At 41.2% G+C, this 20,802-nt stretch overlaps 1 protein-coding gene across 2 annotated transcripts in view; it reads right to left on the bottom strand.

Annotated features, from left to right (window-relative positions):
- slc49a4 (solute carrier family 49 member 4) overlaps positions 1-20,802 on the bottom strand; it is a 47,115-nt gene that overhangs the window by 7,213 nt on the left and 19,100 nt on the right. Inside the window, exons 5-8 of one of the 2 annotated variants that reach the window (XM_044215749.1) lie at positions 18,692-18,800; positions 12,567-12,634; positions 6,846-6,973; positions 3,171-3,353 (exon numbers count right to left, since the gene is read on the bottom strand). In XM_044215749.1, coding sequence (XP_044071684.1) covers positions 3,171-3,353; positions 6,846-6,973; positions 12,567-12,634; positions 18,692-18,800 — 488 coding nt within the window. The other variant, XM_044215750.1, reaches the window with a different exon arrangement.

Here is a 20,802-nt window from a genome sequence, read left to right as displayed (position 1 = left end):
CATCCATTATGGGACTACAGAGAGGAAATTAGAGTAATGAGACGGCCCACTAGAATACTTCCAAGGGGAATTTGCATAATAATCAAATTAATCTTTGCAGGAGTGATCTCTTCAGGAGAACAGAACACAGCTGATTTCCAAACAAGACAGGAAACAGCACTTTTTTTTATTCACTGGCTACGATTTACGATCACACACACATACATATATAAGATATATGAAATACATATATATGACCAAAATCTACAATGAATTGATCTGAAAGTTGTAAAGTGTTGAGAGTCGGACTAACACATAGTTGGTTTTGGTCTACGCAAACGCGCTGCAGACTGTCTACTGTGTGAATTTCTGGTATAACAATGCCTATATGATTATTATGCAGGCTTCATGCCATCTGTCAACACTGGTGGTAGGATAGTAAGTAGTAGGATATGACATACATATACTGTATGTCTTAAACTCTAAATATCCTCACAAATCATTAAAATTACTGATAGAATTCCACTTGTTCGCTCTGCAAGGTCTTGCGAGGTACATACAGCGCCCACTGTAAAACAGTAGGCGCTGAAGTCAGAAACCCACAACATAAACATAAACGGATCATACATGGACCCGACTTCCATATCTTCATGAGTCTCAAACCGTGTCAACAACAAGCTGTGTGCAACACTTTTTAGTGTCCTCTGGACACACTTCCATTTTCATAATGTGTATTTGCAGCGCGTCTCTGTATTAGGCTGTGTTGTGTGTATTTGCAGTGTGTTTTCTAAATGCTGTGCATGTGTTGTCAAATTAATGAAGATGTTTTCTTAAATCAGAAATCAGAAGCTACAGCAACATGTTGGCGCATGCGCAGTTCATTCGAATTGCAGTGCGTTTGCCCTTGTTGGCCACCATACAAAGGATACTGAACCTTATATCATGATTTCTATATTAAATGGATTTATTGCCTCGCTTGAACAGCTCTGACCTGCAAACAGAGGTTGGTTACCTGCCGATGTGGCGCGAACAGTAGTCTTCAGCAACTTGGTACCTACAGACACTTTGTGCAAGTAGATGTGTGTGTGTAGTAGTGGCAATCTACCACTAGTTATCTGCAAGCTCACATTACAATGACCGCATGCCTGCAGCACTTTCTGACGAGAAAGAAAAGAGAGAGAAAAAAGAAAAAGACCAGCAAAAGCCTCCATCATCTCAGCTTGATCTTCTCAGATTCTCGTAGGGAAGTTGTCAGGATCCATCTCAGCCCTTTAGATGCCCTTTGGCTCTCCCACACACGGTACACACCCACACACACACACACGTCAGTGCATCTGCATTCAAAAACAAGCACATACGTTCGCACCGACGGAGGACCAGTAACACACAAAACATGCAACACATTCAGACACACAAACACATCAAGCAGTCTATCATTCAGCACAGCAGAGAGAAGTGTCGAGCAGAGGAAACATCATGTATTCTTTATGAGCCTTACTCTTGTGATTGTGTGTATGTGTGTGTGTGTGTTGGCCTGCAGCTGCTCCATCTACCTAAAGCGCTGCGAATCCACACCTGGTATACTGCTGTCTAATCTATGATTAATCACCATACTGACATACTACCGGTTCAGACAATTCAAAATATATTGCTTGTCATCTGGATCACAATTTTCAAACAGCTTCATTTCTGTTTGAGTTTTCCCTTAACTACTGTTCTTTTTACTGTGAAAATAACTAAAACTAAATTGAACTAATCCACTTAACATCCCTCCAGCTTCATTCTCAATCCTTCGAACTTCACCTGTTAAACATATTGAGCCAAACCTGCATCTGCATTGTATTTCTGTCCAGTTGTCCTAACGAAAAACTTGAAACCAGGTCTCTGTGGTGGCAGCAGCATAGTGCACTTATGGGGCACTTAAGGGCTCTACCCTCTTAAAATAAGGCTCCTTCAACTTATTTCAAGAATCAAGCGCATTTCTTTTTTTTAATACTAGTGCAGCAATTTGCCTTAAGTCTAACAAGATTTTAAATCTAAATATATGATTATCCCGCTTAATAGTATCCTAAAACTACTACTACAAACTATTAATCATTTAATCAGAAATATGATCACCAGAATAATCCATGATGAAAATAATCGTTAGTTGTGGCCTTAAAATCTTATGTATGTCATGTAAATGTTTTAGACAAGACAAGCAGGTTTTGTGCCCTGGCTGTCGTACTGGTTAGTGGGCCCCGAGGGCCTCTAGGCCCGACGGCTGTTCAGGTTAAACAAGAATCATGTCAACCCAGAGGGCAGGATGAAGATACAGTTGTCAGGCAGCAGTTGTCAGTAGCAATCAGAAGGACTTGGCAGAGGAGGAGGATGAAGCTCATGAATATTTATGAAGGTCTGAAAATATATCTCATATTTACACAAACAAACAGGGTAGGAGTGTGTGTAGGAGATGGAGCCATCATGCCAGCCGATCGTTGCTGTGATGTAGCCAGACTTACAGAGAAGGTTAATGAAACCGAAGACAGGCGGGCAAAGATCACAGCGGAGCTGGACTTGTGTAACAAAACATGGTCCTGAGTACACACCAACATACACACATGTACACAGAAAAACACTCTCACTCACGCACACAGGATGGATGACAGAGCTTGGTTTACTTATGATTTTGCTTTCTCCTATGAAATCTGCAGAGGCAGAAGAGAAGCAGATGACATGCTGTCCTCTCTGCTGTGAGCCTAAATTATAATATCAAACTCTGCCAGGCAGCCAACTCAAAGATAAATCTGAGGCTAAATTACAATAGGGAGTTTTCTTTCTCTGTGCTGAATGTGTCAATTGCATTGTAACCTAATTTGCCTTTTATCGGCAGCATCTGCAGGGCTTGAAATGGATTTTTGAATGCAATGGAGCCTGTGGCTTTTGGGAGGTGGGGAAACCTGCAGGCGGACAGAAAGCTCCTGAATGGACCAAAAACTTCACAGGGTTTGGACTTTTTCTTTGACAATAATAAGAAATACAAAAGAAATATTTAAGTGGCATAACCCTAACACCATGACACTAAATAGAGACTAGTGGGTACGGTACAAAAGAATGAACAAAAGCATTTATATTTTGAAAGAGTACTACAACAACCGGATTTCATCACATATTGTTTCCCCATTTGTATACATGCAGTACTCCTCTCTTACCTGTACAGTAAAAAGTGAGGAAGAAGAGGAGCAGACCGGTGACCAGGTTCCCCAGGAAAGTGACCACTCCACAGGTGATGCCTTCAGGGACCGGGTACACTGTCTCGATGAAAAGCTCGAAGAATATTGGCACACTGCTGTTAATGAAAATGCCCACCAGGATGCAGGATGTGTACAGGATGGCTGCGAAAGGGCAAAATAAACAGTAGAACAACAATAAGTTACAGTTTGATTGGAAACTGTGATGTAAAAGGATGGCATACTGGTCAGGTTTATGGAACACCTTCCACAGCTTCCTACTGCAACATTTGTTCTCAGCAGCACCAGAGTGTATGATGAACCCTCATCCTGAAACAACATTTCAATTAGAATGCCACCCTTTAAGGTAGCAATTTACCAGAGACAAAACCAAAATACCGTAGGTGTATGGATCTATCAACCACAACATCATGTCACATCTCCCCCAACTCCACCATCGCCTTCACCTTCACCTGGTCTACAGTGTCACATGTTGAATTTGTCAAGTTTGTTGTTTGAACTGTGTGTTTCTGGCTTACTTCCTTTGTTTATATCACAGTCCTATTTCATGTTTTAAGGTTATGAATCTGACCAAGCATTCCCTGTCACCTTCGGTACTACAACAATGTTTGATTCTCTATGAACAAAAAAACCAAGAACGTTTGATATCCAGCCCTACTTATAACACTCCATAAAGAGGGACGTGCGGGGGCGCCCTGGTAGCTCACCTGGTAGAGCGTGTGCACCATATACCAAGGAGGAGTCCTTACCGCAGCAGCCTGGGTTCAAGTCCAGCCCCATAGCCTTTTGCTGCATGTCATCTCCCCCTTTCCTGTCTATCTTCTGCAGTATCAAATAAAGGCAAAAAAGACCCCTCCATCCCCAAAAAGAGAGACTTTCCTCCCTGTCATCAGGTGTCACAAGAACATTTTGATGGCACTGTGAGCAATTAAATTTGAATTTCTTTTGTAATATTTTGCTGTTTTTAGTTTACTTGCACACTCAGGATTCTACAGTATATTAAAATCTAATCTCTGATTCTTTTGCCAAAATGTGCAGATGTCCACATAGTAAACAGCTTGTCTTATTTGCTCCTCAAGCATGCAGTAAACAGCGTGTCTTATTTGCTCCTCAAGCATGCCGAGAATGTTACTGTCCAAGCTGGCTGCTGCTGGTTTAATTTGGGTGCACTTCTTGGTTGAATTGAAAAAAAATTTAATTAAAATTCAGTATAGTACATTTTTTTATTTAAAATCATGATGTGCTGACTGGCTCAATCTATTTCCCACAATTAACCTCTTTTGCAAAGGTTTGTGTAATATAGGCTTCTTGCTACAACATACATGTGTGTGTTTGTGTGTTCATGTCTGCAGAGCAATCAGAAAGCGTTCAGTATGTTTGGCCAGCTCAGGGTTTAGTCTCAGCTGCAGTCCTTTGGCTGGGGACTAAAGTAAAATGTGTGAATGTGTATTAGAGTGGATGTGTGGAGAGATTAAGCCGTCACCTCTGGAGCATCACGGCACCCTCCATCTCCCTTATCACAGCAGATTGGTCCAAATGAGCTACCCATTAGCCTGCACGTCCCTTTAATCACAATGCCTCAGAGGGCCCTCATGTGCATGCCTGCCTGCCTGTGATGGGGAACTCAGGAGCCACTCATGCAGCCATCAAAGGCAGCCTTCTCCCCTGTTCGTCTTTATTCAACCCTAATGAAGCACTGATATCAAACACTTAAGAGTGCTTCAACCACTGCACTTTTCCCCTCACGTTATTGAATTAGGCTATCTGGCACCAATTCCCAGTAGGCAGTGGGAGATCCCTTGTAGGAAGGAAGACCTGTGGTGAGAACAGCAGCAGAGGAACATGGGATGTACCTCGTTGGCCTATAGTCAGGACAATGTTTTTTCTAGAAATTATATTGGGGGTCTAATAACTAACAATTATTTCCATTATTGATTAATCTGCAGATAATTTTCTTGATTAATATTTCAATCTTTTGGTCTATAAAATTTCAGAAAATAGTGAAATACTGCTTCTTTCGTCCGACCCACAGGAGCTTTCGGATGGCTAGTAGAGTGTGTAACGTGTTTATCTGCCATGGAGGAATCAGAATCACCTGTCAAGTGGCCAGAATTAACAGTGTCACAGCACATGTCAAGGCCTTTAGATAGGACCACAGTAAAACCAAAACGCACAACTATGCAAATTATTTAAAGATTTTTATTTTTCAAAAGACTGGTCACTTGTTCACAAACTGCAGATAACTCTGTAGTTAGATCTGTGTGTGTCCTGACCATCCCACACTGGTATAATGAGGTGTTTTGGCAGATTCTGTTGCAGTATCACTCTATCCTCTTGTATGATATGCCAGGTGGATGAACGAGGTTGGAGCCTGGCTGCTGCAGACTGCCAGTGTGTGGGATAAGAGGATGTGAGATAGACAGAGAGCAGTGCCAGGGTCTGGAGAATGATGATGGATGATGATGGCTACAATCAGTGGCTCTGAATGACATGCTGGTATGCTTATTGGTTTGGCTTAGGAAAAGGCAGCTAAGTCCACTAATGTCCCTAATGGGTTTATCACTGACGTCTACTAATGGATTGGTTCTACTGAATATGTACCAAATATACAGTGCAGTCTGTAAGTGCTTGGAAAGTGAGACTTTTTATCGTTTTGGCTCTGTACCCCAACACTTGAAATGAAGCAGTAATGGTTTAAGTGGTGACCTAATGCGTTCATCGTGTTTGAGGATGTTTACATCCATACTGGGTGAACAGTGTATGACACCTTTTATACATAGTCCCCCAATACAGACAAGGCAGCCATGGAGTTTTTAGGCCCAAACAGTGAAATGTTCTTGAGTGTCACAATACCTAGATCCAGCTGATTGTGTTTTTGTTTTCTGAGGACCAGATTGAAGGAAAAAAGGCTCCGAAACAAGCAAGACGTGAAGCTGGTTGCAGGACACGCCTGATAGAGCACCACCAGGGACGAAAGCAGGAGTCTGCTGATGTCTGTGGGCCGTAGACTTCAGACAGTTTTTGACTGCAAAGGATTTTCAACAGCATAAAGGGTGTGGAGTTTTTGACCAATAGTAGTGCTATGGAGCAATGACAGGCTTCAAAGAAACACATAATGTGTTTCTGTGACACTGAATGTAAACCGTGTTTGTTTACACATAAACTCCACAGGGTACCTTTAAATATGGTGATTTTTTCTTAGTTTGTGTTTAACTTTCGATCCCTTTGGCGCTACAATTCCAACACTGTTCATCTGATGTGGATGTGAACACTTTCAAATTCAATCTGAAAGTCAGCACTTTAACCTCATAATCACTGTTAAATTTAAAATCCAACACATTAAATATAATACATAAAATACAGATCCAACACAACATATGATGTTTCACTGTACAAACACTTACACACTGGACTGTATGAACTAAGCTTCAATACATAGAAAACACACCTGTGGTCGGGTCTTCAAGTAATCCATAGAATAGTTCAGAGTGGATTGTCCTGTATTTTGCAAATAAATCTGAAAAAGACCCCTGAACTGCCCACTGAATTTATTTTGGCTCTGGGTTGTATCAGAGTCTCCCAGCTGCACTGCCTGTATACAATGTCACCTTGACAGTGATACTGCTGTGGACCCACCTGCAGTAGAGGGGAGGTGAGTGACTCTGCTCAGACAAGTTAGTGTGAACCAGGTAGAGGACAGTGAGGCTCCTGCCAGCATCAGCACCAGAATCAGCTTCAGCATCCCCCGAATAGAGTCTGCAAACCTGGGGGTGGGTGAAAGGAAGGGGGGAGAAAGGAGGATTATCAATTTAGTAAAAACACTCAGGCAAAGTACAACATATTCAAGATACTGATCCTGAAATACACCAGAACAAAGAGCAGACAAGATTACTGAAGTGAGTAAAGACAGCTGCTTCAGACACGATGAGCAGCTATGCAATTTCTAAATGTCTGCTTCCTCTGTGACTTGTATCATAATATATTACTGGAGATATGCATTGTTTCAGAGAAAGGCTTGATCATTTCCTTCTCCCATTTGATTCTGAGTGCGTCAGTTGTACTTGTCATTACACAAGCAGACACTACTCCAAGAGTTGATTCAATTTGTCTCACCAGCTAAGCAGGCGGACTTGAGATGCGCATTGTATTATACTGTGGAAGACAAGCCATTGGGCCATTCCCAAACTCTCTTGAGCACTGTGGTTTCTCTTTGTAGCCCTTTCTAAACCCTCATAGTTCATTAACTCCTCTCCGGTCCTCTGGGTATGCATGCATGTATGCTTGTGAAAGATTAGATGAAGCTACAGAAGCCTGTAGCAAAGACAGACACTAATTACTTTTGTTTTGTTGCTCACAGACACGATGCTTGAGAAAAGAGGGCTGAACTTGACAATGAACTTGAATAAAATAAAAATTGAATAAAAAAACAAGTGTTGGAAATGGCTGATTAGTTCAGCCAGGTTGTGAAGTTCTGTCAGTATGCAGAGGGCCGGGGGATGAGGGAAATCATCCTTTGGATGGATAATGAGAACTTTTCTACTTCCACCACACTCATTTTCAGATGACATCAATGTCTCCTGGAATTTCATGAGCTGTCTTTCACAGCCCCAACACATTACCTCTGTGTTCACAGGACATCAGCTACATTCTGAATTCCTACCTTTGGACTCCACATCAGTGTGAGAGAATTTAGAGCAGGCTAAGAGTAACATGGGATAACACAATGGATTTTGTCTTTTCTGATAAATAGATCTGAAGTAGTCATTTCTGTTTACAAGAAAGAGCTGGTTGCACTGGAAAAGGCAGTCTAGTCAGAGGGCCAAGGACTTGCCACTACATAGAGATGTTTCTCTGCCCACAGCTTCACCCCTAAAATCTGCATTACCCATCTGCCACTGACTGGCTCACATCCACAATCCTTCAACCACCACTGGTGCCAGAGATGGACGAAATTCTTAGCCTTCACCCAGCCAAGCCCTCATCTCTTTGCGGGGCGGATCACAGGCTACTCTCCTGTATCAATTCCAATCTGATTCTCTTGGCAGAAACACCATAAGTAGCTTATTTCCTATACTAACTCTGGTGGTCCCCACTTGATTAAGAGCTTGGACAAAGTTTAAATTAAACTAATACAACTGAGCAGAGTTTGGGTTTTGAAAACCACTGACTTAAAGGTTGACCAATAGCAATATAAATATCCTATCATCATAAGTCCAGCGATATTCTGTGTTTTTCTTACTGTCAACAAATTCTATGAAGACCAAGCCCAACAGTCAATGCTACTAACAAGTAATGCCGGTGTAGTCAAGCCTGATATACAGTACCTTATTCCTGAGCTACAGAACTCGAATGTTGTCCAAAAAATATTAAAAACACATCAATAAGCCACACTGTTGCACTGGGTGAAATGTTCTATAATTACCATGAACATGGACACCGAAGTATATTTTGAGTCAATCCCACATACACCATCCTGCTGCTGCAAATATTCATTAGAGAATCAAAGGCAAATTAATCCATGGCTGAAAATATTCCCCAACAAATGCTTTATTTACTCCTATTTTAGTAACATTTGTTAAAAACTACAGGGACCAGCGGCTTAAAGAAATTACTGCACCTTTTGTAAAAATGCACGTCACTGTTTTACGTCCTTAGTAGAAACAAAGGGGCTTGCCACAAACAGGGTAGAGTCGGAAAGTATTAAAATACTTTGTTGGTTTTGTTTTTTTTTTCTCCATAGGATTTGTTGACAATAAGAAAAATACTGAATAATATTGAACAAGAAAACACTTTGCCATAAAGGTTTGCATGTCTCCAGTAATGTAATTCAGAGCGCTGTTTCTCTACTCAATGAGTAAAGAGGGTCATGTCATTTCATGAGGTAAAGTCAGAATTAAAAGCCTATCTTTTACACTACTCTAACAGGATTTATTGGCCATAAAGATAGCATCATTTAAGTGATGTAGAATCAGATTACATTTTCTGCTCTCCCAGTGCCTGCGGGGAATGATGACATATCATCAACAGTATGATATTATCAAATAGGCCTGTCTATGTTTTTAGTGAGGGACACATTAAATAACCAAATACGTGTAGACGGTATAATATGATGACCAACTTGCAATCACAGATTGTTCCTGTTTGCAGGCAAAACAAATTAGGCAGTGGCTGATACTCATTTGTGTATGCTCTATCTCATCTTATTAACCTGGAGTGTTGTCTGGCTCAGACCTTTGTGACGAAGGAGAATAATCTGGTTCTGTTTTCTGTCACCTCATCCTCCCTCACCCCCTCTCCCTGTCTTTTCCTGGGACTTGTAATGGGAAGATAATGAGGGATGCTTGTTAGTTATTCTTTCCACCCTCCTCAATCTGTGAAAAACAGCGAACAGTGTGCCACTGTCATCCAGTCAGCTTCTGTCTGGGCCACACAATTAAACAGCCGCCAGATTGTTTGTCAAATGTTTCCATGACGGGTGCCGCACCTTGGAGCATCCACCACTAATTGAACCTGCTGCATCAAGCTCCCTGCCATTCAACTATCCAGCGGCAAGACACAGGCAATGAAATGTTTGCAAGCAGCCAGTGTTTTTTTGGCAAAGGGCAAGTACTAACCCCCCAAGAAATTCAGCTTTACAGGAGTATAAGCCACTTAAAATGTGAAACTGCAACACCTGCGGCACAAAAAGCATTTAAAGGGGGGCCATTTTCTGCCCCCTGTGGCAAACTGTGCTCAGCATTGGCACAGTATTGTGCTAGCTGGAGGGAGACGGACGGCATTAACATCTCAAGGGCTGCTAGTGGGTGAGACAAGGGACAAAGATTGCTCTCTGCTCAGCTCTCTGCTCAGTTCATTACCACAAGCTTTCCAGGGAATGTATCTAATGATGCCATATTGCAGCAAGTTGATGAAGAAGGAGAAGGAAAAAGGAGAGAGAGGCAGCATTTAGTTTTAAGTGAGTAGAGGGAGAAAGAAGCTATTAAAGATACTGCTGATTTTCTTCTGTTTCTGCTGTTTTAAAACACTTCTCTATTCAAAGGACTCAAGTCGGATTGCATCTAGGGGCTCATCTCCCAATGGACGTCACCAATCAAGTGAAAAAACCAGAAGAAGTGAGAAAAAAAGCAATCAGCCCAGTGACTGATGATAATTAATGGGAATATCTGCTCCCTGTTGTGAATGACCTGGTCAATCAGGCAATATCATTACAACATAGATGTACAATATAAAGGTGTATGGTGAAATGATAACAAAAAATCTGACTTTAAAATTCTGAGAAAATAATAATGAAGTAATGAAATGTGTAAAGTTGTATAACTACTTTTGGAAAACAAAGTGTATCAACTTTCACTTAGACTACTCCAACCTGAGCCAGCTAAGTCTATAATTTATGCATTCCCATCCACCCTCACCTACTCACCCAGTATTTCTTTACTTTTCCTCCCTATTTGTTATAAGTGTAGCGTGGCTCCTTTAAGGAACAGGGCAGTGTGTAGTGAGTTTGTGGGTGAGCGAGAGAGAGAGTGACAGTGACTGCAGACAGGTGTTGGAGCAGAGGGACAGGTTAGCAGAGAAGTACTACTGCCACTAGACAAGTTGTCTAGTGAATGTGCAGTAAATGTACAGTGTAGGTTACAGTTTGCCCATGAATAAACGCTGCAGCTCCTCCATTTAGACGTTCCCGTGTCTTGCTTCCTAGCTGCTGGGTAAAAGTGTCGGTGAGGAAAACTAAGCTGAATAAACTACTAAAATCTATAATGCATGTTTCTGTGATCACTCATTTTTCAAGTCAATATGTGTGTGTTTTTATTACCCACTGAACACAACTCACTGGCATGATCAGAGACTAAGATAAGTTCATCCCCAAACCCTTCCAACCATGTTTAGCACATTCAAACAGTTGCACAAAGAGCAAATGACATGCGGCCAATTGTTAGAGCTGAATTTCATTTAACTATCAACTGTTGCACCAAAGAGAGACTAATCCATCCCTCTACTGACTGAGTCTATGTAATCAGCACCAATAAATCAACAGCTCTGTTTACATACACTTTCATCTCGTGCTGCAAACAGCTTCATTGATTAACAGTGGGAGTTATGGGCTCATTTCCCTGATTACAACTTTAAGAAAACAGTGGGCCTGCCTAGAAGTGCTGATTGGGCCTTAGCCTGCGATAAACATATCCGTCAGAGCAGGAATGAATCCCTCGCTTTTGCAGACTCCACACTTTGTGTTCGCGATGTGGCTCCCTATCCATCAATGGAGGTGAAGTGGCTGTTGCATTAGCATCTATTTCCCTCACTCTATCACAATGTCGCTGGATTCGGATCATATATTAAACGAGAGTAGATGAGATTAGGAGAGCAAGAGAGAGGCCCCCTCTTTTACCTCAATTCAACCCTCAACCGTGCTCTACATGAGACTTATTAGTTACTAATAATGTTATAAACAGTACAGCTTTCCTAGTGTCAGGGGGATACACTTAAATACAATATGCATGTATACCGAGTGACCAGAGTAATTCCACTGTGAGGAAAATTTAAAGGTACTAGTTTATAATCTTGTTTGTCAGGTAGCAGAGGCATAGTCGGCATAGCTATCAAACAGAACATCAATTGATTATACCCATGCTTTATAAAGTAAAAGGCACTTTGTTCACAACTGTCTTTTGTGTTATGTTATGCCAGAAGTACATTAATTCCTGCAACAGATGGTTTGACAGTGTGTCAACTGTCCTGTTTGTATTAAAGTTGCAGAGGTGTTAAAAAAAAACTGACTTGCGTGTTGTTTCCACTGATCTCCATGTATTCATGTGCTATTTCCTCTTTTTTTTTCTTTTAAAAGGGCCAGAAATCTTGAAGTTGAAAACATATTTAAGTCAGTGCAGTGGCAATGTCTACTGACTTGTGTATGCATTGTGAGCCGTTGAAGAGTGATTTTTCCCTCTCAGTGTGTTTCATTTGCATAATTTTTACAAATGTGAAGATGTAAAACTATTCAGTATTTTACAAGATAAAAAGTTAAGAAAAATTGAGAGAGAGAAAAGTCCATATAAAGTCACTTTTCTATTTGATTCCTCACCAGGTCCATCGAGTTTTCACTGAGCTGGATGTTATTAGCTTGATAATCAGACTGAATTGTCATTTTGTTTTCACTTAAACTTTGAGAAAATTAGGTGTGGAGGGCAATTCAGAGGTCTGGAACCAGGCAAGCACTTCATTTATGTTCCCTCTTAGTAGTCTGGGCTTGTTTGGACAATCTTACCTTACTACTTCCTTTTCACCTTAAAACCATATTCAATGATCACACCATGTGACAGTCACATAATAACAACAGCTAGGTATACAGTTGCTTACCTGGCCATTGCTACTCCAAACACACATCCACCAACAGTCGACCAGAAACCAATCCAACCTGCGTCCACCTGTGTGTTAGAAAAGAACAGGGGATGGTGGGGTAGAAGGGAAGAAGGTAAGACCCAAGAGAAAAGGAGAAGTGAAGAGAAGGTTATTCAGTGTTCAACATGCAGTCCGTGACTGTGAGGACAGAGCTAGACAGAGAGCAGGCACTAAGTGTCTGAAGGCTGCCGAGGCCTGTCAATCACTGTGTCTGGTAAATTGCCAGGCAGCATTGCTATATATATATATATATATATATATATATATATATATATATATATATATATATATATATATATATATATATATATATATATATATAACAGCTGTGTGTGTATGTGTGTACGATTGTTGTCCTTTATTATTTACACAGATGAAGGCCAATGCATACACTTGGCCTTAAAGTCAGGAGAAAGGATGTTATGGCCAAGGGACTGCAGCAGAATCAATATGAGGTAAAGTTCAGCACGTGTGCGTGTGTGCACGCGTGTGCGCGCGCACACACACACACACACAAAACCAATCAGTGTGTGGCACCCAGGCGAGAACGTCTCCGAGTGCCAATGAAGGTGTTTGGTTCCCATCAATCTCCCCGAGGCAATAACTCACATTCAACCAAATCCAACCAGATGGAAGATGAGACAGCAAGGGGGCAGAATCTAAAGTAGGATCTGGTGCTTTTTGCTTAATCATACTCTGCAGCGACCTGTCAGGAAAGTCTATAATGAAGAAAAGTGGACTATCAAAGTTATTACATTTAAAATGTATTCTGGCTTAGTAAGTGATGAATGTCAAAATGTCATTATATTTTATCTAAATTACACTCCTCTGAGTTTTCTGTGTGGGTCAGCCTTCTGTAAGAAGCTAAAAGGCACCCATCTCTTGTTTGCCACCCCCTCCCCCAGTAAATGAAGACCCACACCCACAACCCCATGGCACCTATAACTGCTATTATCTATGTAGGCTGTGCAGCACCAGTGTAAGGGTTCTTAAAGCGTATAATGTCACATCTGTTTGTGCACCAACTTAGGAAGCTAAACACAAATTGCTTGCAAAGCCAATTCTGAGATGCAAATTACTACGTTTCATGTGTGGGTGGCAAGTTAATTAACTGCAATATTTTTAGTGTCTTGGAACCCTAAAAAGGCCAGATTTGAAGCTTAATCACGTCTGCTATATTGCGATTGTGTCAGTAAGTTGGAGATGGTGTTAGGGTAGGGAAAGCCAGGACTCAAGGCTCTTGACACCTTAATGTGTTTATTTTCCCTAAGTCTCTCTCTCTCTTTTGTTATAAGCCATTTTAAGCCAATAATCAAAGACCTTATCCTTACTTTGGATCAGTCTTCTAGTTCTGTGAATTCTAAATGGCTACTTTCCATTAAGGAAACAATTAGATATGACTGATGAGCACCGTAAGCCGTAAGGCACCTGTTTCCTGAGTCATCCTCATTATGGTGATGCTAAGCTCGGAGCTCAATCCTTCTGTCTGCAGGTCTAGCAAATTTCCCCCAGCAGAGCTGACACAGTAGGCATTCAAGCCACAGGAGTGCAGTGCTTTTACAAGATCCTATACTATCCCGATTGCAAATCAGATCCAAACCAAGAGTTATACACTTTAGCCTTTGACTGACCATTTATACTTTCACTGGCCTTTTTTGTTTGAATAGCTCTTGTCCTGGTCTCACCCCAACTCCTACTTCCTTCTTATTACAAACACAGTAGAGAGTATGCTGTCAAAAAAATATTGTAACTGCAGGAAGGATAGACTGACTGCTTTTGAGAGTAATACACAACCTATTTCAAATTTAAACAAGGATGGCAACGCAACCAAGTGGCAACCACTGTGTCTGCAGGGCTGAAGTCAATGTGGAAAGGCCTTGAAAGGCAGTACTTCCAATGGCTGCTACATGCTCACTGGGAAACACTCTAACGGATGGAAGTGAACTCCTTCACTTGCGGCAGCAACGCACTCCCCAACCTACTCCAAAGGGGGATATCCACCGGCAGAGTACTACAGCCTTGGACTTGTAGGTGCTGTTTCTCATCTGAATGACTTCATACTCAGCTACAAGCCGCCCAATGTGTGGTAGACGCCAACAGCACTAAATCATCGGCAAAAAGCAGAGATTCAAACCTGAAGTCATTACCCGTACACGCTCTACTTCTCTTCTTTATCTAGAGATTCTTTACATGAAAATAAAAAACAGAATCAACTCCAATACCCACTAAAAATGTGCTTGACTTCTTGCCAAGAATATGCACACAGCTCTCACTCCGATTACGTCGACAAACAGCCAGTACCCTGGCATAAGCTTTCCCAGGGGAGTCTGAGTAGTGTCATACCTGGACAACTAGAGCAAACTCTGAGGCAAATTAAAAAGAAAAAAGAAAAAAGGAAACTATGACCCCATCTGCCAGTCCTTAGGCACTGTCCCTGGCTTCTGCTTCAAGAAAGGACTTTGGTTTCCCTCATCCAGGCAAGGTCACTCCTTTGAAATACCATGTCAATATGAAGTAAACAAGTGTCCCCCAAAAGGTGCTTGAATCTGTAACTATACCACCTTTGCCTTTCTTCACTTAGTGTCTCTCCCTGGTGTTTGTCTTGCACTCAAAATCAAGATTGTCTCCAAAACAAGAGCTAGGGCTGAAAAGATGGTTTGGGGCACAGCAATAGGCTTTAACACGCAGCAATTGTAGTTGCCACTCACTCTTTCTCACAGCTTCACCCAGGATGCACAATGTTTCCTAAATATATATTTTCAAGTCAGATGCAAGAGTTAAACTCAACTCCAGGGTTCAGAATCCTATGGGTGAGGTTACAGATGCTGTGAGTGACCATGTTTAACTCACTGTATGTTCACTGTATGTTTTGCTGGTTGATGAAATTCCATTTATGTTCATACAGGACTTGCATTTATGAAGCTACAAACATTAAAACTAGTTGGAAATCCATGTCCATGTACCTTAAGAAACCCTAATGTGTAGTCACCCTCAAGTTAATACAGTTTCAGCATCACCGAAAACCTTGCTAAGTTTCGTAGCCTAGCTTTAGTCAGATCACCACATCACCTCCTGCTGCACCGTTTGCCAGGCAGCTGATCCCTGCGTGCCTTTGCCCCTCTGCCTTTCATTTACTGAATCAATCCTTGCAAGCTGTTAAACACCCCCGGTGCATTTATGGGGCCATATTTAGTAAACTCCTGAAATCTTAGCATGACAGCTGTAACCAGAGAGCTGGCTAGGTGCTGGAACAGTTTTTGTCATCTGCAGGGCATGTTTCTTTTGCCATCATGATGTTAATCAGGCCTTTTTACTAATACAATCATTTTAGGACCCTCTGCTGTAGAATGAGTAGTATTTGTTTTTCCACTCTAGTCTTAGAAAGTAGGTAGCAACATTTGTCTCATCGGATGACAACTGCTCCTGCTGCCCCACAGCAGCCATGGTCACCTCTCAATCAGACTGCATGGCTAGCTGAGAAAACAGATATTTATTTTTGGAGAAGAACCCTGAAAAAACATCTGAAAGAAAAATGCTGACAAAGATCAACAGAGGGTATAGAGAGGAGAGATGAAGCGAGATCTGGAAACAGACTAAGAATAAATGACTGCATGAAGCAGAGGTAGAGCAAGCTTGTCAAATGTATGCACTTTACAAGACTGAAAACAGTATTTGACATCTGAGGTCTTTATTGGAAATGAGTATACCTGCTGCTATGAGAGGGATAAGAGATGGACAGGAAAGGAGACCTTCTGCCAAAAGTAGGCAGAAACCTGCAACTAGGACAGACAGTAGAAATAAACCAAGATGGGTGGAAGATGGGATACATTACATCAGATCCCAATGTCGTCTGTGAGCACAAAGAGAGCGAGGCAGGATAAAAGTGGTGCACTTAGGCAAAAAATGAGCATACTTACCCATTTGGAGCAGGATCTGGGCTGCATAGATACCGCTAACTGGAGGTACACTTTGTATCATAACAGACTGACACATTGCATTGGTAGCAGTACAATGTAGCAGTTATCAGCAATGGAAAGGAGTACCAAGGTATACACATCTTTTTTGAGAGTAACACCTCCATGTAACCACCCACTTGCACCAAAATGAGCAAATTATTGGAAAGCATGAGGAAATTAATAGAAAGTATGAAATTGCTCTCTTGCTATTAATGCATTGAGCCTTGGCCTGAGGCTCTTACTGCATACTTTAAATTACCAGGGAAACAGTCAGACTCGATAACATTCTTCAGGGATGAGAGAAAGATAATAAAAGAGTAAGGGAACAGAGCAAAGCAAAAACATTTTGTTCAAATGAAAATGCATGGATGTTGGAGTTTTGGAATAGAACGAGGAAAAAGGTGTACATAGATCACATCTTGTGTTTTTTTTTAATGAAATGCTCATTTCACTCCCTGAACAGCATCTTTCTGCACTGTTTTTGGATCTGATAGAATCAACAAAGCTTACAGCACATAGGAAAACTGGATGAGTTAAAGTTACGATTTGGGTCTGTGGGTTTATAGTGAACTTAAAGAAAAAGAAGATGCAGTATTTGCTTTTCCTCAGTTCAACCTGACTTTAAGAACAAACATCTCCACACCCGAAGAACAAAGACAAATTTCAGAAATCTTCTGCTGCGTTATTACTCCTCCACCTCACCATGTTTAGATGCACCACTATCTTGTTTCATTTTTTAAGCTCAAAGTTTTGTACCCAGGGGATATCCTGTAACGTAGCTCACCTCATTGCAACACACTTTTATTCTTAACACACTTTTTATCTTCTTAACTAGCATGGATAAAAGAAATGTGGAAGAGAGAAAAAAATCTATCAAATGAAATCTAAGAACAATTCGGTATGCGCTCTGCTACCTCTTCACTGAGGTATAAAGATAGAGGTGTGACGAGAAGTGTCTCATCCTCCGCTCTCCTCTGTGTGATCTCCTCTCCAGCAGCACCTGTCTGATGATAACCTTGAAAAGATTTTCCCTTTGTCTTTTGACATACTGCTGTGTAGAGACCTGGAAGATGCAAACTATACAGAGCTTTTTCTCCAACCTACACCACACTCCCAGCCCCACTCAACTTGTCTTCCTCTTTGGTCTGTCTCAGACTGAAGATGGCGAGCAGGCATGCAAATGGTGAAGTGCAATTGATTCGGCTCTTCACAATAGATGGACAGAAGCTCTGAGTAGGTTCAATGAGTAGAAAACAGAAAAAGAGAGAAAATAATTGCGCCAAGATGAATCATCATTTCCCTCTTTCCTATTTTTAGGTTCCTTGAAATATGACTGAATCTGTTTTTGTGTGGCGAGGGACAGTGTTTTTGAATTTTAAAGTCTATTCACAAGAGCATAAGACCAATTTAAGCTGTCTGGAGGCCCTCTATACTGAAATACACTTCTCATGTTAGTACAGGAGCATTGGGGCTAATTGTTCCTTAACATGTCCAGTATTTCACGTCTGCTTTAAAATGCAATGCATATTTTCTGTGCATTGACAATAAAGAGCATCACCTGTACAATAACAGGCCTCACTCTCTGGAGGCATTAAGAGTTTCTGTATTTCAAGATGCAACCATGAGACTGGAGAGATACCTTACCAGCTATTCATCACATTGTTCATCTGAGTGGGTTACACATGTGAAAAGCTTTGCAAATTGCTGGCATAGTGGAGGTTTTCAAAATGGGAAAATCAAACCTGGCAAATGGCGAGCTACTCGTGCTGCTTCGTTTTTATGCAGGAATACAAGATTCCTCTATTCTTACTTGTCCACCTAAAGAGTAACCAAGATGGAAACTAGAGTGTTGGGCAGAAGAAGTGCTGACCTTGTCTACACATTTTCACAAAAGTCAGTCAAAATACTGACTAAGAACTGTACCTTTTTGATGGCATGGTGTTTGGAATGATCCTCTACAGAAACATATTTTTGGAAAATGTGCACCGAAAAAAAATGTCTGCCCATACTTACTATATTCAGGGTTGTTAGTGACCTTGGTTTTCTGACGTGCTTCCTTATTCAAATCTAATACATTAACAAGATTAAAGCTGATATCTTATTCTGTTGTGTGTGTTTGCTGCCTACCTGGCTGACTTTGGCTGGTGTAAGGACCATGTCGAGGACTCCCGTCCAGCCAGCAATCACTCCTGTGGGGACTGCATAGGCCAAAGCTATCATCAGGAATCGCAGGTTACTAAAGGGGACAAAAATACATTAGAAATTCAAGATTGCACTCACAAAAAAAAACTTTTTTTTGTGTACTAATTCTTCCCAAAATATGAATATGGATGAGTTCTTTGACCAGGTGTGTTTATGCAAGACTTGTATAGTGCATAATGTGTCCTGATAACCTAAATAATATGCTGGACACAAAGTTCTGTGAAAAGACATTGGGTTGTTATTTTGTTACCCTCTGGTTTATTTATTAACTACACCCACTTACCTATGTTCCTTAAAAAAAGACTTAACATCATTTCTTAGGCAGCGCCCTGGTAGCTCACCTGGTAGTGTGCGTACCATGTATCAAAGCTGAGTTCTTACCGCACCGGCCCAGGCCGTTTGCTGCATGTCATCCCCTAACTCTCTCCCCTGCCTTTCATGTCTCTCCTCAGCTGGCACTATCTAAATAAAGCAGAAATAACTAAAAATAATCTTAAAATGAGCCAATCAATTTTCATGGGTACCAATATATACAGTAGTTCACAGCATATCAATCATTCCTTGACACGGTTTCTTCTGTTTAACATGCAGCAGTTTGCTCAAAAACTAAATAGGCAGATCTCCACGTGAATTTGATGATACATCTACTACATACGGTTTTCCCTCGTTCAAATCATTCCAACGTACAGTATTTTCACATCTTCTGTTCAAGTCTGTCATTATAACAAAAGGGCAAATATTCTGATATTTATAGATGAATGTCTAAGACTGCTAGCCTCTGCACAGGTGAGGTTCGACAGTTGATTCTAATCCAGAGGAGTCATAAAGAGTTTCATAGTCACAATCCAACAAAAAAATGTCACTAATTAGATGAATGCATGGGGCCTACTCCAAGTACAACCTACATCCTAACAGCCCCAGCCTAAGATGAAACAGTGAAAGCAGCATAATGGAATGTCTCTTTCCCCTTCTGTTCACTGGTGTTTGGAGGTCTGCCATCAGCTCTAGGTCTTTTCACTAGCCCACAGAATGTGTCACTTTATACACACATACACACTCACACACAGACACATGCACACAACTCTGGCTCATCTCCCTGTTATTGTCACAGCCGAAGATCTATCCTTGTGCAGAGCATAGTGACAGAGAGATATGAAGCTACCTGAGTACAGTGGCCACAGCTGCCAGAATAAAGCTGAGAGGTTTTACAGAGGGCAACATCCACCTAAAACTGAACAATAAAGTCACAGATTTATATGACCTATTACAAAGACATTCAATTTACAACTATATCACAAAATTTAAGGCAGCAAGTGCTCACATTTGAGCAGCTAAAACCAGAGAATGTTTGGCATTTTTCCTTGATAAATGACTATTGATTATCAAAACTGTCGCCAACTACTTTTCTGTCCATTGTCCATTATCTTTTCAGCACTAGCTTATCAAGTTATCAACTGAAATCAAACTGTACAAATAAGAGATCAAGCACCATCTGTGATAAATAGCTTTAGGCTACAGATATTGTGCTGCAGGGTTTGATACGAGCTGTCTGCTAATATCTCATCAGCTCACAGTGTACAGTGAACAACAGGAAAAAAGAAAAAAAAGACACCTCTATATGCCTAGTTATGTATGCACATCTAGTATACACACACTGAGCTCAAATCTTCAGGGTATATGGAATCCCTCCAATCACATGCAACCCAATTACAATCAGCTGGAACACCCAAGCTAATCACCTTCACCCAATGAGGTGGCATGCTGATTTAAATCAGTGCCACCTCCTCAACCCTAACAATATGATTAGAATCACTGGGCGTCTGACAAATGAGGCAAGGCTGGCAGAGCAGGCAGCAGATTCATAGATTGTTTTGTTTTCTTGCTCTGCTCTTTTGTGTTTATGGACACTGTTTAACTCCTGCATTTATTCTCCCTCCGCCTTATTCATTATAATGCAGGCAGCATCCCGAGCAGTATCGTGCGGGGACATCTGGAGAACACTTTGGGCCTCCCGCATCCCTACAATGGCTTCAAAC

This window comes from Siniperca chuatsi, linkage group LG12, assembly GCF_020085105.1.
Source record: "Siniperca chuatsi isolate FFG_IHB_CAS linkage group LG12, ASM2008510v1, whole genome shotgun sequence".
Taxonomy (NCBI): domain Eukaryota; kingdom Metazoa; phylum Chordata; class Actinopteri; order Centrarchiformes; family Sinipercidae; genus Siniperca; species Siniperca chuatsi.
Note: the sequence above shows the minus strand (reverse complement) of the source record. Positions and strands in the feature narration are given on the sequence as shown.